The following is a 20,285-nucleotide window of genomic DNA, read 5'->3' as shown; positions in this document are numbered from 1 at the left end:
ATGATGCCTAATACTTTGCCTTACAAATAAGGCTGCTGGTCATGTGACAGCGCACAGCCAGGGATGTAATACATAATCTGCATTTGGCAAAGCTGAGGTGGAGTGAGAGAGCATGTGTCTGCTTAGCTCTCTAATCTTACTTCTCACTGAGCACACTGCAACGCCAACACTGCACTGCAAAAGTCCCTTTTTTTTTTTTAAACCTTACACCTTCATGTTCCTTGTTATATTATGACTCATCATTTCTCACAAAGGCTAGAATATGCTTTTTGTTTAACCTGCATTAAAATGCAGTGAGGTTTCCCTGCCTGCATGAAACCATACAGAATAATATGTCATGTTTCACATCCCCCTCACCTCACACTCAGTGGTTACAGTACAGGATTCTGGTTTAATAGGATGCAAATGCTTTGGAGTCAGTGAACGCCTGAAGTCTGGAAAGAACAAACATCACCAGACACTGGCTTTTTGCCCTAGTGATGCCCTGTCAGGTATTTAGTGTTCCTTTTTCCCCTGCATTCTTCAGCCTTTGTTTGTTCTTGTTCTAGTAGATACACATTGCACTTATTTGCTTTAAAGATCTCTTCGGTTGGTTTTCAATGAATGCTTTAGGTTATTATCTATCTGCACTGTAAGCTCTTAAAGACAACAGAATTTGCAAAAAAACTATTTTTTTTTTAAAACATTAATCATTCCTGTCCCTTGTTTTATTATAACTCATCAGTATTTCTCACTAACACGACTAGATTCTGTTTTCTGCATAACCTACGTACATTAAAATGCAGTGACATTTCCCAGCCTCTGAAGGTTTCGGCTATGTCACCATGCAGAATAACATCATGTCGTGTGTCATATCGCCCCCTCAAACTCAACCGAGACTAGGTCAATATCCATTTTCACAATCCTGCTGTAACATACACTGTTTTTGTCTCCTTATAAAAAGTCACATTACAGAAGATTGATCTGATTTGGTTTCAGTTGTCATATTGACTTTCAAGAGTAAATCTTGATGAAAAATGAAGTGGAGCTTTTTACTGTAATTGATATTGTAGCATTAACTCTCCTCTTATTGCCTTTGTACATTCAACTTGACTAAGGTAGGTCAAAGTGGTCTCTTCTATGCAGATATGCACACATAACACTTTACAAAACTCCCATGCCTTGTAAATTGACCCAGCTTGGCATCTTCATGCCTCGTGGTTCCCTTTTATTATTCATTACTATACTGACGCTTTATGCTTTCTACTGCATTTCTATTCGAGTCACGGCTACGGACATTACAGTTACTTTAATGTCTTCTTATTGTCCTGTTTATTTATTTTTTTGCTATGGGGTATTTATGCTCTACTGACCCTCTGTATACTCACCCTTACTCTTTCTCCTACTCTCTCAGTGCATACTTTATTTATCTCATGCCAGCAATGTTTATATCATACATGTAATGTCTTTCAGCTTTGGATCTGGAGAAACCATAATTCATCACATCATACACTGCACATTACACGTATACGGCTAGGATGAAAATGAAATTGAAGTCTACTTTACCTGACTTAATACTTGTAGTGTTGATAGATTGCCTTACCTACCTAATGTTCACACTGGTGCACTGAGATACATTTTCCCATCTGCATGATTTAATGCATTCCTTTCTTAATGCTCACTTGGTGTTTGTGTCACTTTCTCTGCTGGATGATGAATCATTAACACCTTTACTCTAACGGTCAATGAGATTTGATATGCCTCCATTGAAATGGCGTTAGAGGGAGAGCTAACAGGGAGTGAGCTTCAATTTCTACTAGCACTCCTACTACACTACAATGAAGACACAGCTCCATATGCAAGCAGATTGTGTTCACCGAGAGTGATTGTCTCATTTGATCTCACACCCTGGCAGGAGACATGGAGACCTTGTTGCGTTTGGGCTCTGTGTATGTGTAAACGTAGAGATGGCATGGTTTTCAGTGTGTGCAGATGGACTGCCAGTGGGAGGCCTTTTTATTTGCCTTGCAGCAACTAATAACACACAGGGTCACTGTCTTGAATAGAAGACTGTATATGAAATACTTCATGTCTGCCATGCTTGTATTATATTAGCAAAGGCAACACAGTCAGGGAAGTGAGTTTTGATTAACTTTTACTTTGACTGTCACAGAAGAAAATAATGCTGAATATATATGCTTTCAGAAGTCTCAGAAATTCAAGTTCTCCAATGCAATGTTTCGCACAAGCGTTCTTGAAATTCTAATCGGCGTTAACTTTTCATCCCAGCAATGGTCTTTTGAATTTTTCACGTTTTCCCTGTGTTCATGTAGGTTTCTTCTAGGTTTCCTGTTTTCTTTCCACTGTCCAAAAACATACAAATAGGTGGACTAAATTTATCTAGACTAAATTGCTTGTAGGTGTGATAGGAGTGTGTGGATGTTTGTGTGTGAATGGTGCAATGGATGGTGCCCATGGTCAATTCTCTTATCTTGCACCTATGGAGTACCAATGCTCCAGATCCACCATGACAATGCCCAGGATAATTTAGTTACAATAAGATAAAAATGAACAGATTATTAGTTTACCAAATAAGATGAGGCTAGTTAACTACCTAAGGTTTTCAGTGCACTTGAATGTAAAGAATTTATAATGGCAAGTTTCATTCATTCATTCATTCATCTTTAGTTACTGCTTTATCCAGATCAGGTAGATCTTGAGCCTATTAAGATAGCTTTGGGGCTGCGCCACTTACTTGGAGAAGTAAGTTGGAGAGCTTAGCACCCTAGCACCCTTGGAGAGCTTAGCACTCTATTGAAGCTGATATTACAAATGGTAAACAGTACCATCTGAAAACATGACAAGCAATTATTGTAGCCATACACAAGAATGTAGTCTCATTTGTAGATTCATATATATGTAGGTTTCTGAGTCAACTATTGCAGATTGTACCTCTCGTCACACACACACTCGTCACACACACACACACACTCACACACACACTCACACACACACACACACACAAACACATAGTCGTTCACACTTAAATTCTCCCTCTCTCCAAATCTCCACAATCTTCAGAGACCTTCACTAGAGAGGTGAGAAGAGTTACTTGCGTACAGCCCAGACACAGAACGGGAATAACACAGTGGTGGGAGAGTGTGGTGACGTGAGAGAGTGAGGAGAAGGAGATGGAGAATCATGGAGGGGCAGATAGAGGGTAACTGAGAGGTCCTGATAAAGCCTAGCTGTGAGGAAGAGATAGTGGCGGATGAAGCATACAATATAGAGATATATACAGATAATGGCGGATGAAGCATACAATCATGGGTACACGCTGCTGAGCTCCCTTTGTCAAAGTCTCTGTCCCCTTCTGGATTGTGTTTAGAAAGCTCCAGTTTAGCAAGCTACACTGTAGCCAGATACACAGCTATGCTATGCAGCTATCGCAGGTGTGTCTAAATGTGTGTAAAAGCCTTGGCCAGAGCTTGGAAATGCCAGACCAGAGCGATTATTTGCCATGTTGTTATAAAGCCTTAAAGCAAAAGCTAGTTAGCAACCTTACTTTTTACCAATGTACTGTATTATTTGTGCTTTTTTAAATACAACTTTATTGATATTTCTTTTGTCCTGTCTCTTTTCAACTGTTAACAGACAAGACAGGTAGGACACTGTACAGATCTGAATTACAACCCTATTACCTCCAAAGCTTAGCTAATTTCTAAAACTGAGTTTAAAATTAATCATTATGCAAATTGTTAGACTGGATTGCCTGAAGTCTTGATGAAACTGTAGCTAGTAAGTTAAGCTATACAGTAGCTTACTGTAGATTTGGCCGGTGTGCTAGTTAGCACAGCTAATAAAATAAGTTCTTTAGGGTTTTAAATAAAGCTAGATTACACTGTTACACTGAGGGGGTTGTGACTAAATAAGATAAATAAAATATCGAATAAAATAAGATACTTTGCTAGATTTACATGTTACACACACTAATCACTCAAACACTACAAAAATATTGTCTTGTGTGTTTTCTTTCATGTTGTACTCCTTGATATCTCCTTCAGTAGGATTTTAGCTTCCCAGCAGCTAAAGACCTAACATGAAAAAAAAAAACATCCTCTGTCTTTGGTTATAAAGAAGAATATTGCATTATATAAGTTCTTTGATTCTATATTTCTAATAAATCTAACCTTAATTTTCAGGTAGTGTTTTTCAAAAAAAATTAACAATGACGCTATGTGAAAATGTGCCCTTTTGAACAAACACTGTTTACTTGACTTTGTGAGAAATCATCTCATTGGTTTTGCATTAGAATGCACGGCATTTATCAAAGCTAAAACTGAACCGATTTTGACTCCATTTCCTGGTCCGGCTCATTCATCCAAACACTTAATGTCGTTAGCGAAGAGTGAAGCTACTCTCTCGTCTCTCTCTCCTGAGTGGGTCTCTCACCCAGACACATCTACTCCAGACACAAAGACACGTCTGTCTGCCTGTTGGCCTGTTCATCCCCCAATCGTCTGTCTACATTTCACCTTTCGTTCTAACTTGGATGTTGTCACTGAGCACCTTTTGAATAAAATCCCATCTTTCACATATGTGTGTGTGTGTGTGTGTGTGTGTGTGTATGTGTGTGTGTGTGCTTCTATATTTCATGTGAATAGCTACATTAATAGAAATTAATCATGTTTTGAATACTTATTTCCTCCACTGTAACGGCCAACAAATTTCGAGTGCAGGTTTTCCGTTCTTAAATGGCTGAGCTTTCACATCTACTCAGTTCATTCAGGTTATATAGGACTTTCACTAATACACGCAGCTTTAAATAAATATAAATGTAACTGTAGATTCCTAATGAACAAGTTTTATACATGAGGAAGAAACCATGAGCTGGTGAATCATCCCTCTATTTATGCATCATGTAATGTATAGCTGAAGTTATGTCAAGGTCTGTCTATATGTGTGAAACAGTGATAAGACCTGTTCTTTTATATACAGTCTGTTATCTGAAGTGAAGTCTACAGAGCTGGTGGAAAATGTAGATCTGGAGCTCACTGCTTCCATGCTGACTGTGTTCTGAGCACCAGGACCAACAATCAGCTCTTGCTCAATGGGCCGTACTAAAATGCGACTGGTACATTGTCACTCTTCCCAGACTGATATCGATCAGATTCTTAACGCCTGACCAGGCGCTGGTTACCCTGCATGTCCTTTTTCACTCACAAAAAAAAAAGTGATACTAGAAATGATATAGGAACCTACATGACTGGGCATTTATTGCACATACAGCCTGGAATAAAATGTTCATAAATAATTTAGAACCAGTCCCCAGTCAAAGGTTTGAAAAGGGCAAGTGGTTGTCTGTAAAGGTCGGGAACGTGGATTGCTTTCATTTATTTCATTTTATTTATTTCATTTTTCATTTATTGTCAGTCTTTTATTTCTGACTCGTCATTCCTTAGATGAGGTGAAATTAGTTGTCCTGCTTGTTGACTTGGATGCACATCACCCTATTTGCCTGTTATCATATTTCGGTTTATATACAAATGGCATAAGCTTTGAATGAAATTGATGACTGAAGTATCTGGCATAGAGTCAGACAAGAACATGACCTCAGCTTTTTCATGAAGCTAGCGCTTGTTGTCTCACAGAATTCGAATCAAATTATTAGTCTTAATGTGTACAGTAATGTGTTGGTATGATGAACGTCAGTCAGTTGTATGAGCATTACATCGAAAAGGAGAATATTTGTTGCATCACAAAAGACATATCTAAAAGCTCTAATCACCATCAGGAGAATATATTTCCCAAATGTGTAAATAATATCTAATATCAGCTATTATTAAAGAGCTCATTCAACCATTAAATATCTTACAGTAATGAATATACAGAGGGTTTGTAGAATAGATCACCTATCAGGAAAAGGGATTTGTTTTCATTCTAAGTCAGTACTGAATTGTTACAGCATGGCACAGAATCCTAACTAGACTGCAGCAGCTGCACCTCTGTGCCAGGTTTAAAAGCATGGTGTGTCTATGACTATGTCTGTGTTTTGTCATTCAAATCCAGCTGTGGTTTTCCATGTGTCCACATTTTCCATATGCGTTTGTGTTTATGCAGTAGACTTTCACAGATGCACGTGTTTAGGCATTTACACAAGAGAGGCCTATGCGAGAGGTCCAGCTGGACTACGCTGAGGTGATCGTCCTCCAGCTGTAACCTTCACACAACACACACAGACACACACTCGCATGCACTGCTATTACAGATGGGCTCATATTTTAAGATACCTATCTTTGTTCTGTTAGTGAAATTATAGAAGTAAAGACAATCCAGTCATAATCTAGTTACAGCAATGTGTAACTTATTTAGAGCTCAATGAGACACCCATGGGACACTGTTGACATTATGGTAATTTGGAAGCAAAAAAGTGCATTGTGTGCAATACGTTAACTTCACTTGGCAGACCCGGTATTTTTTGCTTCACTTCTTATTTGATCGTGTTTGCAAACTCCAACAGCTACTATTCTCTTCCAAAGTCTCTAGTGAAACAGGAGATTTATCAGAGCACTGAAAAAGTACATTTGAGATTATGGCATTTATATTAAATCCTTCTTTATTTCCTTCTATCCATAGTGTATGGATGATTATCATGGACAAGACATTTGCAACTCTGTTTCTCTGACTATGGAAAGAACAGGAGTCCGGTTTACTCAAAAACCACTTATAATCGCAATGTTGTCTTTGAAGTAATAATAGTAATAATAAAAAAAGGAAACCTGTTGATTAAACGTTAACATCCAAGTGTATTATGAGCTAAATTGACAATGTTAATTAGCTTTGATTATGCAGGGTTTTCGTACTTTTCTCAGTGACGAGAAACAAATAGTTTTAATGCCTTATTTATTGCCATAGTTTTATATAATGTCGATAATGTGTACTCCACAGATGTGGCAGCAGAGATCAGGTTGAAAAACTAAATTTAGCATTACATTTACAGCATTTAGCAGACACCCTTAGCAGACTTACAATTTATTTCAAACTCATGACCTTCCGATCAGTGGTCCAACACCTTAACCGCTAGGCTTCCACATCCCTTCATAGTCCCTTCCCTTCACATCCCTGACATACAGTACAACATACAACACTGTTTTGATGTCCTGCTTCTTTAACCTGCACTGTATGTATTTATTTTTTGTTCTATGTGTTTATTGTGTTTTCATCCCAGATGCACAGTCATTTGCAGATGCTCTGTTATATACAGTATCTGCCCTTTATGATGTCCTGGGGAAAATAACATTTCATTCTAATATATATGAGCTATATAGAAGAATGACAATAAAAGTCACCTGGACTTGAGTTGACCCTGAACTGCATGTCTTTCTGTAAGAGCGTGTATTCCAATGTTATTCTCCCCATCTGTAGGGTATGGACGATTATCCTGGACAAGAATGTTGCGATTCTGTTTTCTTAATAAGTATTAGGAAGCTCCTTCCCTTACATCAGTTTATTTACCGTAAGAGCAACAGTAGAAACTTCACCTTATGATAAGCACCAGACATTGTGTCGGTTGTAAAATATTTGTGTACAGAGGCACAGAAACTGGAAGTGCCACAGGTTGTATCTTAGTACAAAAATGAATCAGCAAGAATGCAATATACCCCAGTATTTGTTTGAAATGAAGCCAAATGTTTTCTCATTAATAAGAACAACCATTGTCCTGCAGATGCAATATGAGGATTTAAAGCCATACTGGACTTTGAGAAGATTTTGGACATTGTTTAAAGGAGTTTAATACCAAGTTCAGCACCGGTGCCTTCCATCAGTACTGAAAATAGTATAGAGTTGTACTGAGAGCAGAAAAGTACAGTCAAATTAGCGTAGGAGTTGTTAGATCCTTAAATTTGGATCCTCGGATCATTCTGTTCTCTTTATATAACGAGTAGTTTTGCACCCTGAGTGAGAGGAACATCTGTCACAAAGTCTGTCTTGGAGTTGTAGTGTATAATGCCTGTGCCTTTGTTTACTGCATGCATCGTGGAAGTGGATATTTCACAAACCTGGCACAAGCCAGTTATATATTTTATGTACCAGTTGGTTATGCATCAGTGCCTGGTGGACAAATGACAAAGAAAATGATACATACTTATTAATTCAAGGCAGACAAATGAAATGTTGGGTTGTGGCTGGAATACACCTTGCATACGATGCAGGTCTATAGCGACACACAATGCGTTCTCATTTGCATGCATTCGTTCACACTAAGGGGCAATTTAACATATCTAGCCCACCTACTGGCATGTTTTTTGGAGGAGGGATTAAACTGGAGAACCTGGAAGAAACCCAGAGAGACAATGCGAGAACATGCACAGAAACCCAAGTTCAGGGTCAAAGCAAAGACCCTGGAGCTGTGAGAGGCAACATGACCACCCAATGCGCCACTGTGGCGCCCTGTTAGCTCCAAAGAATCGGATAAATAAATAATAAGTATGCATTCTGGATATGTTGCATGGATGTTCAGCTTAGTATCTGTATCCTGTATACATAACTTTGTGTATATATGCCTCTAGGATGTAAACCCAGCAGAATTTCACACACTGCTTGACCTCTCTGAATGACTGAGGCATATCAAATTAGGATATGTCCATTTAAAACTGACTCTTACTCCCCCCACCTGCAGCACCCACCCCCACACCCATAAGCACACATACTTCCCCCTCCAGTTGCCCCATCTGGTGCTGTCGAATGTGTTTTGGTTTCAGCCTGGCTTCTCGTCGTCATGGAGATGCCTCCTCAACACAATGCCTCTGGCTCATTACTGATTCTTCCTAAAACACCACGAGTCCTGCGTCCTGATCTGCCAGACAGCCTGGGGTGTGCGCTTGTGTCTCTGTGTAATGTGCATATAAAGCTCTTGCTAGATATATGCTTTCTGTGTATGAGTAAAGAAGAAAATTATTTTTGGCAGCCATGGAATATCTTCCATGCATAATCATGGTGTCATTTAAATTTAATTTGTTACCTTTTTTTGTATTAAAATGTATCAGTGATGAATTTTTGAATTTTTTACATTTTATTTTGAAGGCTAGAGTGTATAGGGATTTGAGGAGGGAGGATATCATGACATCATCGTACAGTGATGCTCCCGGTCATTGAGGTAACTCTACAATGGATGAAGGAAACACAAAAGCTTCCTGAGCAAGTTTAAAGAGGCAATCGAGTCCTGAGAGCCAAAGTCTCCCGTTTCAGAGTGGCCTGCTTTTGTGCTGTATCTGAATAAGACCAGTGTGTATCTGAAACCTTTTCATATGCCGCTGGACAACAACTAGCGTCCGGCCTTCAGCTAGTGCTGATCTGAGTTCAGCTTTGTGTTTTCTGTTTAAATAATCACATGTCCTAGGTGGGTTCAAAGAGGGCAAAAATGTTCTATAGCTGCCTTTCTTATGACCTCTTTTATGAGACAGCATGAGAATGCAGATCAGGGGAATGGAGAGAGCATGGTGAATGTTATACACACAAGACAGGATAGAGCGGAGGCGTGAAGTAAACAATAACACATAGTCTGATGTTTTTCAATTCATCTCGTGTTTCTCGACAATCCATTTGAATCTCATTAGCCTTTCGACGAAATGTTAATTTGTTGTTTAAGTCCTAGGCAGCGCATGCAAACAGCTCATTGCTCATTTTATATGCTGGTAGCTCATGAAAAGCTTTCTAAAAAATGATCCTTCCTACAGCACGTTTACTGTGCTGGTCTGCAGTGCTTTTATAATTATAAACACAATGACAGTGTGGTAAGAATGATGGAGATGAAAATGGCGTTTCATCCCCTGCCCTGTTCTCACTGCTCCCCGTATGATGCCGCTTCATCATCAGCTGAGATGACGTCATGAGCCTTGTCCTTCTGTGCTCTTGCTTGTGTATGATTTTAACCAACCATCTAAGTCCATTAGAGGACACATAACAGTGCCTATATATAGTTGACATGGCCAAGGTTCTCATGGTCACACTGACCTCCATCTTCTCCTATAAATCAATAATTGTATTGACGTGTAAAGCATCCGATATTGAAAGAAAGATCAATTAATTGTATAAACAAGATTACAGACATTGTGGTACATCAGAGATCTACCACAGACATTGTCTGGGGTGGACATTCAGACTAGTGGATGTTGGAGAAAGACGAGCACAGCGTAGTGACAGAACTCCAGTCGGGCCACTAAATTGAGTGTGTAATTTGCTTCGGAAGTAATTAAACTAATACATTGCTAACATGACATGACATTTGAACTTTTTAAGCTGCCAGTTTATCGTGTGAGCCCTGGATGCAGCTTCAAACCAGCAGAATTACACAGAGATGTTTTAGTTACTTATTCAGGCTCCTTTTTAAAAATTGCAAACATCCCATCCATGAGCCAGCATGTGCTTTCATGCATGACTGTACAGTAGTTGTGTAACACTGACCTTCTTGGTGTGGCTGTTCTGGTCTGACGTATTTCTTTATTTCATAATCGATTTACATTCCTTCCCAAATTCTTTATTATTATTTTAAGTACATCCTTGGTAACATCTACTCAACTGTTCATATGCATGTAATCAAAACACACACCTACACTGATTGTGTGATTGCTAAAATCATTTTTGTACAGAGATTTCATGATGTACAGCACATCCAGAATGGCTGAATGAAGCAGAGAGATGAGAGGATGCAGGATGCATACTAACACCCAGGCTGCCACCTCCTCCTCTTCCTCCTCTCCTCACAGCTTCTGGCTGACAGATGAGCCTGTACTCTTCTGTCTAATGTTTCAGCATAGAAGACATCTTGAAGACAGGACAGGGAAAGATATGTATGGACGGTGGGTCGTGTCTATATTTCGTTTGCCTGACCGCACATATAGTGTATAGTCCATGGGCATTACATAACAAGCTTTCTAAATCTACAGCAGTAAACAGCTGAGAGGAGGAGTGTGCTGTGTGTGTGTGTGTGTGTGTGTGTGTGTGTGTGAGAGAGAGAGAGAGAGAGAGAGAGAGCGAGAGAGGAGGGGAATGGGTTCAGTTTTGCAGTACAATGGAGAGTTGCTTTGCACAGTGGGGTGGGTTAAGTAATCTGGGACAGCCAAACCATGTGATTGTCGCCATGGTAATGACGAAGACTAGAAGGAGAAGAAGCTGTGTGTGTGTATGTGTGTGTGTGTGTGTGTGTGTGTGCGCATATTTTACTTGCTGTGATAAGTACACCCTCCACAGTTCATTGATGTAAATTTGAGTAATGGGAAATTGCAAAACAGTGCCAGGAAATTTAGTGTCAGCATTCACTAACATAATGACAAGCTCACTGAGGGTTACTAGTTTTCTAGCAGTTTTTAGCAGTTAATTTTGGTACAGTTAAAAAGCTGTATGCTTATGAAGATGTGTTTGTTGTACCATAACTAAGACACAGCAGCAATGATGTAAAGCTCATCACACATACACACACACAAACACACACACACATATACAAAGAGGAGAAAAATATTTCTATATATTTCTGCATCCTGTATTTTTTTCATGTCCCTGTAGACAGCCAGGCAAACCGAACATGCCATGTATGCTTACACACTACTAAATAGATAAAGTGCTATATCTGAAACATGTCTTAATGTAAGTAATAGCAAACAACCACAAGGGTGCTGAGCTATAAGAAGGATTCATCAATATTTCAAAGCATTAAAAATAATTTATAGAGTAGTAAGAATTGTTTATGGTTTTAATGGCAGTGAAACCTGAAGATTGCTTCAGTATATCTTTACATTTCTACTCCTATTACAATAATATGACAAAATGAATATCAATAGATAACGCATGATTAAATGAAGATAAATATTTTGTGTCAGTACTCAAACTGACATGATGCAAAACAACAGACCTCATGTAACACTCTCCAAACCAGTGTTTACACGAATAGAATTTTTCAATAGAAAAATATGAACTTATTGCTATGCTAAAAATAAACTAAGCCAGATTTAAACGTATTTATTCAAATTCAGTCGTGTAGCGAAAGAGTTCAGGGGTAAAAATAGGTCCTAATAGAAGAGTGATTTAAAACAAGTGGAGGTCTAAGAGAGAATTTGTGGTGGAAGAAATACGTATTATATATATATATATATATATATATATATATATATATATATATATATATGTGTGTGTGTGTGTGTGTATTTATGTATAATAAATATATTAAAAAATTATCACATAATCCCCAGTGCTTTAAAATATGTAAAAAAAGTTTTTCAAGTGACTTTGAGTGTAATAGTCTGTAGTCCATTTATGAGCCAGTTTCCTCTTCACCTCTGAAGTAAACAACGAAGCAAAGCACTCACTTTAAATTGCTGTTCATGTTTTTTCGTACACAAACACACACTTACACACCCTCCCAAATCAGATAGTTTGGGATGACTCAAGGTTAGCTCTCTTTCCTTTGACCTGTACAGAGCACAATGCTGAATCAATCCCCACTCCCATGGGGTTCAAATATTGATCACTCAGTTGCTGCCTATCAGTCCATATGGGTCCATCATAATTACTGTCCACCAACAAGAAATGGCAGGTTCAGGGGAGAGGTTGGTCTCTGTATGATCTCCTCCTCATATACATGATTACAGTAGAGGACCAATGGAATGTACATTTTGTTTGGGGTTATGTGATTTATTATTTCCTCGAATTTTGTATATTCAATGATAAAACTGTCGTGGAAGTTAATGCCATGCTGTATCTACTGCCTGCTCTGTCTGCTGTCTGTGTCTCAAGGGAACCATGTCCCCAAAGACAAGTGACAGTGATTGCTCATTGATCATTGAGCTGACAGATATGTCTATCCATCTCAGCAGTTATACAAGAAGAAATATATAACCCGTGTACAGCAGATAATCAATGGCAACCTGCTTTGGTTTGGATAAATACAGAGAATGAGTTTTATAGACACACAACGCCCTCTGCTGGTCAGCTTTAAAATAGGTTTTAGTACATTTTGACAGACTTACAGAAAATTAAAGGTAGGGTCTCCGATGTTTGAAAGCCAATGTTGACATTTGAAATCACCAAAACAAACACGCCCCTAACCCAAATAAGCCCCACCCCTGTATTGATAGCTCCGCCCACACATACATACGGAACCCAGGCAACTAATGGAAAGAAATGTGTCTTTATCATATATAGCTGAAGGGAAGAACAATACGATTGCAGATAAACAAACAAGCAAAAATGACACACAAGCATAATCATGCAAAGGACGGCATATATTAGTTGTGTGAAACAAAGCAAAACCAACGTTACTCACCTTTCAAGAAGGAAAAAAGCACCTCGGGGTCTAAAGTTATTATATATACTCGTATATTCACAGATTGGAGTTTCCAGAGTCAATAACTCCTGAGCTAAAAGCTGTTACTACACAAAACACGGTTGTATCTGCGTCTCTACATTACTACGACAGAAAAGAGGTGTTGTTTGTGTAGTAACAGCGTTTAGCTCAGGAGTTATTGACTCAGGAAACTCCAATCTGTGAATATGTGGCCAACTTCCTGCTCCTTAAGTTCTCTCCAGTGCTGGAAAGCTGATCCTATATTAACACGGGTCCTACTTCTTACCTTATCGTAAGCCTTTCTTTGCTTTCTTTCATTGTTTTTATCCTCCATGTAAATGTTAAAACCGCTTTCTGCTAATGACACACATGCGCACTGAACACTCTCTCCGCCCATATTGACAAGACCCGACCCCTTTCTGCTCATTGGCTACACGTTTGTTTTGATTTTTGTTTAGTTTGTCGCTCCGACTCATTTTCTGAAGCGTTTCTCAAACATCGGAGACCCCACCTTTAACTATATTATGCTGTCAGACAGAGACAAAATAGTGTTACCAAAATGTCGACTCGTTCTAACCGATTCGTGATCTTTAATCACACAATTATATCTTATATCTGACATTATTACCCTTTAATATATAACTGACTTACTATTTCATAATGAGGGATTATCTTAACATTGACTTATATCATAGTTATGATGTAGTTTCTTGAAATTATGACTTTCGCAAGCAGATTTTTGACATTTCCTGTCAGGTGAATTTTATTTGCTTGGTCTGAAGGCACATTTCACTGGAAAAAAAAGAGCATCAAAAATCCTAAATGTACAGCTAACCCCTGGATTTTAGCACCTCTGTAGATGTCACGTTTAGATCAATACAGAAATCATCATCCCCTGTTCCCTCAGCATGTATTAATACTAATATTAATACTATAGATATTCTGAAATGGGTTCTTCTTCTTTTACACTTTCATTTTGTGGTGTTAAGTCATTTAAGTGCTTTTTACTGTACTTGCTTTAATTTACATGATCTTTTGGCCAAAAGAAGCCGTTTTGAGGTCACTTCATGACCTGCTGGAACAGACCCAGGACACGCTGGAGGGCTTAAATGTCACGATACTGATGTGAGAAACTCTGGGTATCCCTGAGAAGAAGCTGGAATATGTACAGTAGGTGGATGTAATGTTTGGACTCAACTTGTCAGCCTGCTATAGAGCTGCTTTGAGAATTTTACTTCATAACATATAATATCTATGAATATAAAATAAAGTTTATTGACAAAATCAAACATATATGTATACAAAAAGAGAATATAATTATTTGTGTATTTATTTTAATACGGCTTCTCAGTTATTGAAGTCCATCATCCCCAGAAAATCTTATTCTTTTCTCTAATCCTTTTTTTGTTGATAATGCTGATACTATTCCACGCTTCCTTCTTGTGTGATTCCTCTAACTCCTTCTTCCCAGACTCCACACAGGCAGCTCGCTCGAGCCAGGTGAGGTGCAAAAACCACCTCTAATCGGCGTGCAGCACTGGTCTGTTCCCCTGATCTTAAACAGCGTTCCTGTCTCCTCAGCATGAGACGCACCATCACCTGATTGGCCCAAGTAATACCCAGAGCAGGAAGCACCTTACTTTCCACCAGTCTGTATAGGGCACAAACAAACAGGCACGATACATAAGCATAAGCTTTTACTACCTGTATCCACTTATACTTGGGAGAGAAAATATAGTACAGACAGAATGTATTTCCTTACTGAAGACAACTCACCCGTAATCACAGCGGCCTGGGTTTGGTCCATCTACAACGTCTGACACCTAGAGAATGGGGATAATGATTAGGAAACGTCCAATATTTTCACTCGTCAATACTGTGTCTTTGATGTGCTGCAAAAGTAGTACTTTAAAATCTAATCTCTGAACAAGGCTTTATTGTGATCAACAAAAGAAAAAAAAAATCCACCCTTTTCTGTACTGCTTGCCCTACACAGGGTTGTGGGTGACCTGGAGTCTATACCAGGGGACTCAGGGTGCAAGGTGTGAGGCACCCTGGATGGAGTCAACCCATCGTAGGGCACAATCACACATACACACACACACACACACACACACACAGAGTTTAAAGCCTACAATACATGCCTTTGGACTTTTGGAGAAAACCAGAATATCATGCAAGCTCCAAGCACACAGGTCAGAGACAATGAATCGATCCAACAACAGAGGTTCAAGGCAAATGTGCTAAGCACTGCTTATTTTCATTCATTCATTCACTCATTTTCTACCGCTTATCCGAACTACCTCAGGTCACGGGGAGCCTGTGCCTATCTCAGGCGTCATCGGGCATCAAGGCAGGATACACCCTGGACGGAGTGCCAACCCATCGCAGGGCACACACACACACACACACACACACACACACACACACACACACACACACACACACACACACACTCTCATTCACTCACGCAATCACTCACTAGGGACAATTTTCCAGAGATGCCAATCAACCTACCATGCATGTCTTTGGACCGGGGGAGGAAACCCCCAAGGCACGGGGAGAACATGCAAACTCCACACACACAAAAAAGGTGGAGGCGGGAATCGAGCCCCGACCCTGGAGGTGTGAGGCGAACGTGCTAACCACTAAGCCACCGTGCCCCCTCATATTAATTTTATTATTTACAAATATAGGATTCTTTTTTACAAAAAAAAAGTGTGTGTGTGTGTGTGACAGACAGAGAGAGACAGAGAGAGAGACCTGGTTAATGCAGAAGACTGGTGCACTGTATGTATGACTGAGTCGATGCAGTGTGGCGGAGAAGGCCAGTAGGTGACGTGCTCTCTCTATGGCCTCATCAGCCTGGAACTCACTACGAAACAGAGCAGCCACTGAGTCCACCACAATGAGGCGCACTAGACCTCGCTCCAGTAGTGTGCGCACTCGCTGTGTCACACACATCTGCAGGGCTTCCTGTAGAAACACATATACCACCACATCACCGTGATCAGAAATATTAGTGCTAATTATTTATATTATTAGTCTTTATTGCGGCATGAATATCGTACAATGTACTATAAGAGGCACAACCAGGATCACAGCTTTCACACAGAAATTGTTTTTTTTTTTTAACAATTTTTTGAAATTTGTCTAGTTTAAACATATGCTCCTTAAGCTCATGTTTAATTACAGATATTCAGAATGGGATAAAAGTGTAAGTTTACACACTTAGTGCCGATTATGTACAGAAATACTTCTCTAAGATTGAGAGAGGGAAAATTAGATTATTGAGTGGATAAATTATGTCAAAATTACTTTATCAAAATATTATTATTATTATTAACATGTGTACTTGAGGAAATTCTGCTAAATCCTGGTGACCCTAGGACAGCTCCTCTTACCAGGTCTGCAGTGTGTTCGATGTAGATGTTGTCACTGAAGCGGATGGCGCGGATCACAGCCGGTGGAACATCTGGGCGAAGCCGAGACTGCTGGGTAATTAGTTGCCTCAACCGTTTGATGGGAAAAGGGTCCTCAGTGCAGATATATACAGCTCCTGTTCACAAATGACAAACAATCAAACATTTTTCTGTCAAATTTAGCAAACATTCTTGGTATTTCTTGACTATGTAGTAATACACTGTGTGGTTGTAGTTATTTGTAAGGTATAATTTGATTTATATTCAGTGATTGATAATCCCGATCAACAACACGGTGGTAAGGTGCTTGATTTTAACTCCATTTAGATTTCAATCTACATGTTTGCATTAATATAGTCAATTTCAATATTAAGTAAACATTCCAAGTTAAATGGTTAGTGATCAGCAACCTAGCCATTATCATTCAGACAAAAGAAACCCTAAGGTTCTAGTCTTACCTGCCCCGAGTCCCCCATGCTCACGTGAATACTGAACAGACAATGAGAGCTGCAGACCGAACTGGGTCTTTCCAGCAGCACTTTCGCCTGCTAACTCTGTTATCCCATGCAATGGAAGTCCACCGCTCAAGAGATCATCCAAAACAGGACAAGCAAAGGAAAGCTTATGTCCAGGCTCCAGAGAGGGAAATTCTCCGAGTGTCAGCTGTAAAGCTGTAAAGAGCATGTGAGAACATGTACTTCAAATAGGAATATTTTACAAGCACCTGTTTGGTTTCATATAATTTAACTGTATAAAGGAATGTATTTTCTCAGAATTGTGCTGCATGACACATCGTGAGATTATAATAGTTATTTGCTCTACATCAACTTTCTTTAAGACATTTAACTCTTTGTAAACAGCTGCCAAGATCGGAGAAGCGCTAAGAAACGGAAGCAATCACCTTGCTTGAGGATTTTCTTCTATCTTAAACATACAGTAAACATTAACATCTATTCCTGTATTCCTAACATCATATAAACCGATAGGATCAGGGGAATCTAGACATGTAAATAAAGAGGGTTATGTGTACGTTCTGCATAGCGGCTCTATAAAGGAGATGACCAAACACACAAAACATGTCATGTTTTATCGGTATAGGTTTTGTTTACTACATCATCAATTCACTGCTCTTATCAATAAGCTGTATGGAGATTAAGACACTTCTGGGAGGTTTTTTATTGTTAGGAAGCAAGAAGCCTGTAAAGTCAGTTTGTCTTCAGTGTGACTAATTACTGTGAAATAAACTATACCTGATTTGCCTATTAAATTAAGTGCATTTATATGAAACTTTGGTTTGTCTTGCAGTTATAGTACACGTGCTGTTATACTAAATAGAGTATTGCAGTTACACTTAAGTGTCTGGGGATGTAGCTCAGTGGTAGAGCGCATGCTTTGCATGTATGAGGTCCAGGGTTCAATCCCCTGCATCTCCATGGGTGCTGTTTTAAAAGTAGCTCAGAACAGCATTAACTGACCTGTTTAAATCCCACTGAACACTGTAAAGACTTTCTACTGCTCAGATGTAATTCTGTCCCAGTTGGATGTCAGTCACTAAATTGATCAGATAAATTCAGTGTTCCAATATTGGTGATATTTAATAACACCACATGGACATTTCAATGTCAGTATCATGCCACATGTACTTAAAATGACAATTCTAGCAACATCTCACTACACTGAAACTGTTATTACACTCAGTACAAGCCGTCAGTCAGTCATGCCAACACACAGTGTCCTGTTCAGCTATGGCATTTTTAAATTTTATGGAATAAAAAACTGTCTGTCTTATGGAGTAAAAAAAGTAAAAGCTGTCTGTCTTTTTTTTTCTTAAAGATTAAAAGTTTATTTTTGTCCGTTACAGAAGTTTGACACTTTAATAATAGTTTAACAGAGTGCTTGTCATCCGCAAGGCCAACTGCATTGTGGATGACCCCACACACCCGCTCTTCACCCTCCTGAAGCATTCGGACCCTCGCGATCAGACTGTGTAACAGTTTCTTTCCACAAGCCATCAGGCTCCTCAATAACTCAAACAAACACACACACACACACACAATCAACTGAATGGTCTGTAAATGACCCACACCAAATACACACTCTTCCAATTTACATCCATGTCTACAGCACCATCATATCAAACTGTTTACATGCTGTTTTGCACACTATTTTTACTCTTTGCACATGCTGTCTCACATTTCATTCGAGTGCTGTTTTGCACAATACTTTACATTACCTCATGCAACTACTACTATAATATTGTTTTCATTCCAGTATTTCTGCACATGCAATATTGATTAAACATACAGTATGTACACTGGTCTGTGCTGCTTTTGTGTAATGTCTTTTATTTGTTGCCCTGCACTGTATTTTGTCCTGCACTGTCCTGTTTGTCTGTCCTGTCCTGCACTGTTTGCACCAGGTTGCACAGATGCACTTTATGTATATAGGACTAACTTACCAAGTCCTTATAGCTCTGTCTTTGTTTTATGTAGCATCATGATCCTGGAGAAACCTTGTCTCATTTCACTGTGTACTGCATCAACTATATATGGTTGAAACGACAATAAAAGCTACTTGACTTGCATCAATGCGAAGTCGTGCATTGCTTCTGAACATCTTGCTCAGACACGTGGGGATGTAGCTCAGTGGTAGAGCGCGTGCTTCGCATGTATGAGGTCCAGGGTTCAATCCCCTGCATCTCCATATGAGTGACTTTTTAAGTGCAATGGGCTGCTGGTCAGAATGTCATGAAATCCCAGCATCATTCCACTTTCTCAAACTAATAGAGAATGTGGTGCAGCGTCTCTGTGTAGCACGTTTACCTGTCACAGGTGGGAGTGGGCGGTACAGAGCGGCCACTGTACTGTGCACCAGCTGGACCTCAGAGTCACTCAGGTGAAGAAGTCTCTGCAGGTCAGGAGCAGGAAGACTCAGAATCTTTTTCGCCGAGTTCAAATTGGCTGAAAAGATTTCAATCAAAAGAATCAAATAATAACATTGCAGAAGTGAATCATCATAATAAATCACAGCGTTACTTCATTTCGTCTCACGTGTGTAGCTGGACACGTGTGTACCTTTCTTTAAAGCAATAATAATCTTTGGATTCAGTTCCAGTTTCTCCCAGTCCATTGTATCTCATGACTCTCACTTAAAGTCTGGTGTTACGCATATTTAGAGTCACAAACCTTAGAGAAGTGTGTAAAAAAAAATAGCAATAGTATTTTGGTAGTGTATTTAGTATCTCCAGGTGAGAATCAACCTTTCAAGACCCGCCAAAATAAAAGTCCCTGTACGTCTAAACTTATAAATAAATAATAATAGATAAACAAGCGTATTTACTAAAATGTATTAGAAAAAATGGTATTTCATAAAATATTGATACGTTTCTTAATCATATCTAATATACTTAAGCAAACTGAAAAAAGTGCGGCTGGTAGTGTCTTTAGTATTTCCAGGTTAGAATCAACCGTTTAACACCCGCAAAAATAAAAGTCGCTGTACGTCTAAACTTGAAAAAAATTAGAATAATGAGAAAAAAAAACTAA

At 39.1% G+C, this 20,285-nt stretch overlaps 1 protein-coding gene and 2 non-coding genes across 3 annotated transcripts; 2 read left to right on the top strand and 1 right to left on the bottom strand.

Moving 5' to 3' along the window:
* Positions 1-14,573: 14,573 nt before the first annotated feature.
* Positions 14,574-20,124, bottom strand: xrcc3 (X-ray repair complementing defective repair in Chinese hamster cells 3). Its single transcript, XM_060866548.1, has 7 exons — positions 19,815-20,124; positions 19,563-19,700; positions 17,199-17,411; positions 16,723-16,877; positions 16,082-16,294; positions 15,095-15,141; positions 14,574-14,969 (listed from the first exon to the last, which is right to left on the bottom strand). The coding sequence occupies exons 1-7, from the start codon at positions 19,867-19,869 to the stop codon at positions 14,741-14,743; spliced, it is 1,050 nt and encodes a 349-aa protein (XP_060722531.1). The 5' UTR covers positions 19,870-20,124; the 3' UTR covers positions 14,574-14,740.
* Positions 18,102-18,173, top strand: trnaa-ugc (transfer RNA alanine (anticodon UGC)). Its single transcript has one exon. It is a non-coding gene; the product is annotated as a tRNA-Ala (tRNA).
* trnaa-cgc (transfer RNA alanine (anticodon CGC)) lies at positions 19,372-19,443 on the top strand. Its single transcript has one exon. It is a non-coding gene; the product is annotated as a tRNA-Ala (tRNA).
* Positions 20,125-20,285: the final 161 nt, after the last annotated feature.

The sequence above is a fragment of the Tachysurus vachellii genome, chromosome 3 (assembly GCF_030014155.1).
Source record: "Tachysurus vachellii isolate PV-2020 chromosome 3, HZAU_Pvac_v1, whole genome shotgun sequence".
NCBI classification, from domain to species: domain Eukaryota; kingdom Metazoa; phylum Chordata; class Actinopteri; order Siluriformes; family Bagridae; genus Tachysurus; species Tachysurus vachellii.
Note: the sequence above shows the minus strand (reverse complement) of the source record. Positions and strands in the feature narration are given on the sequence as shown.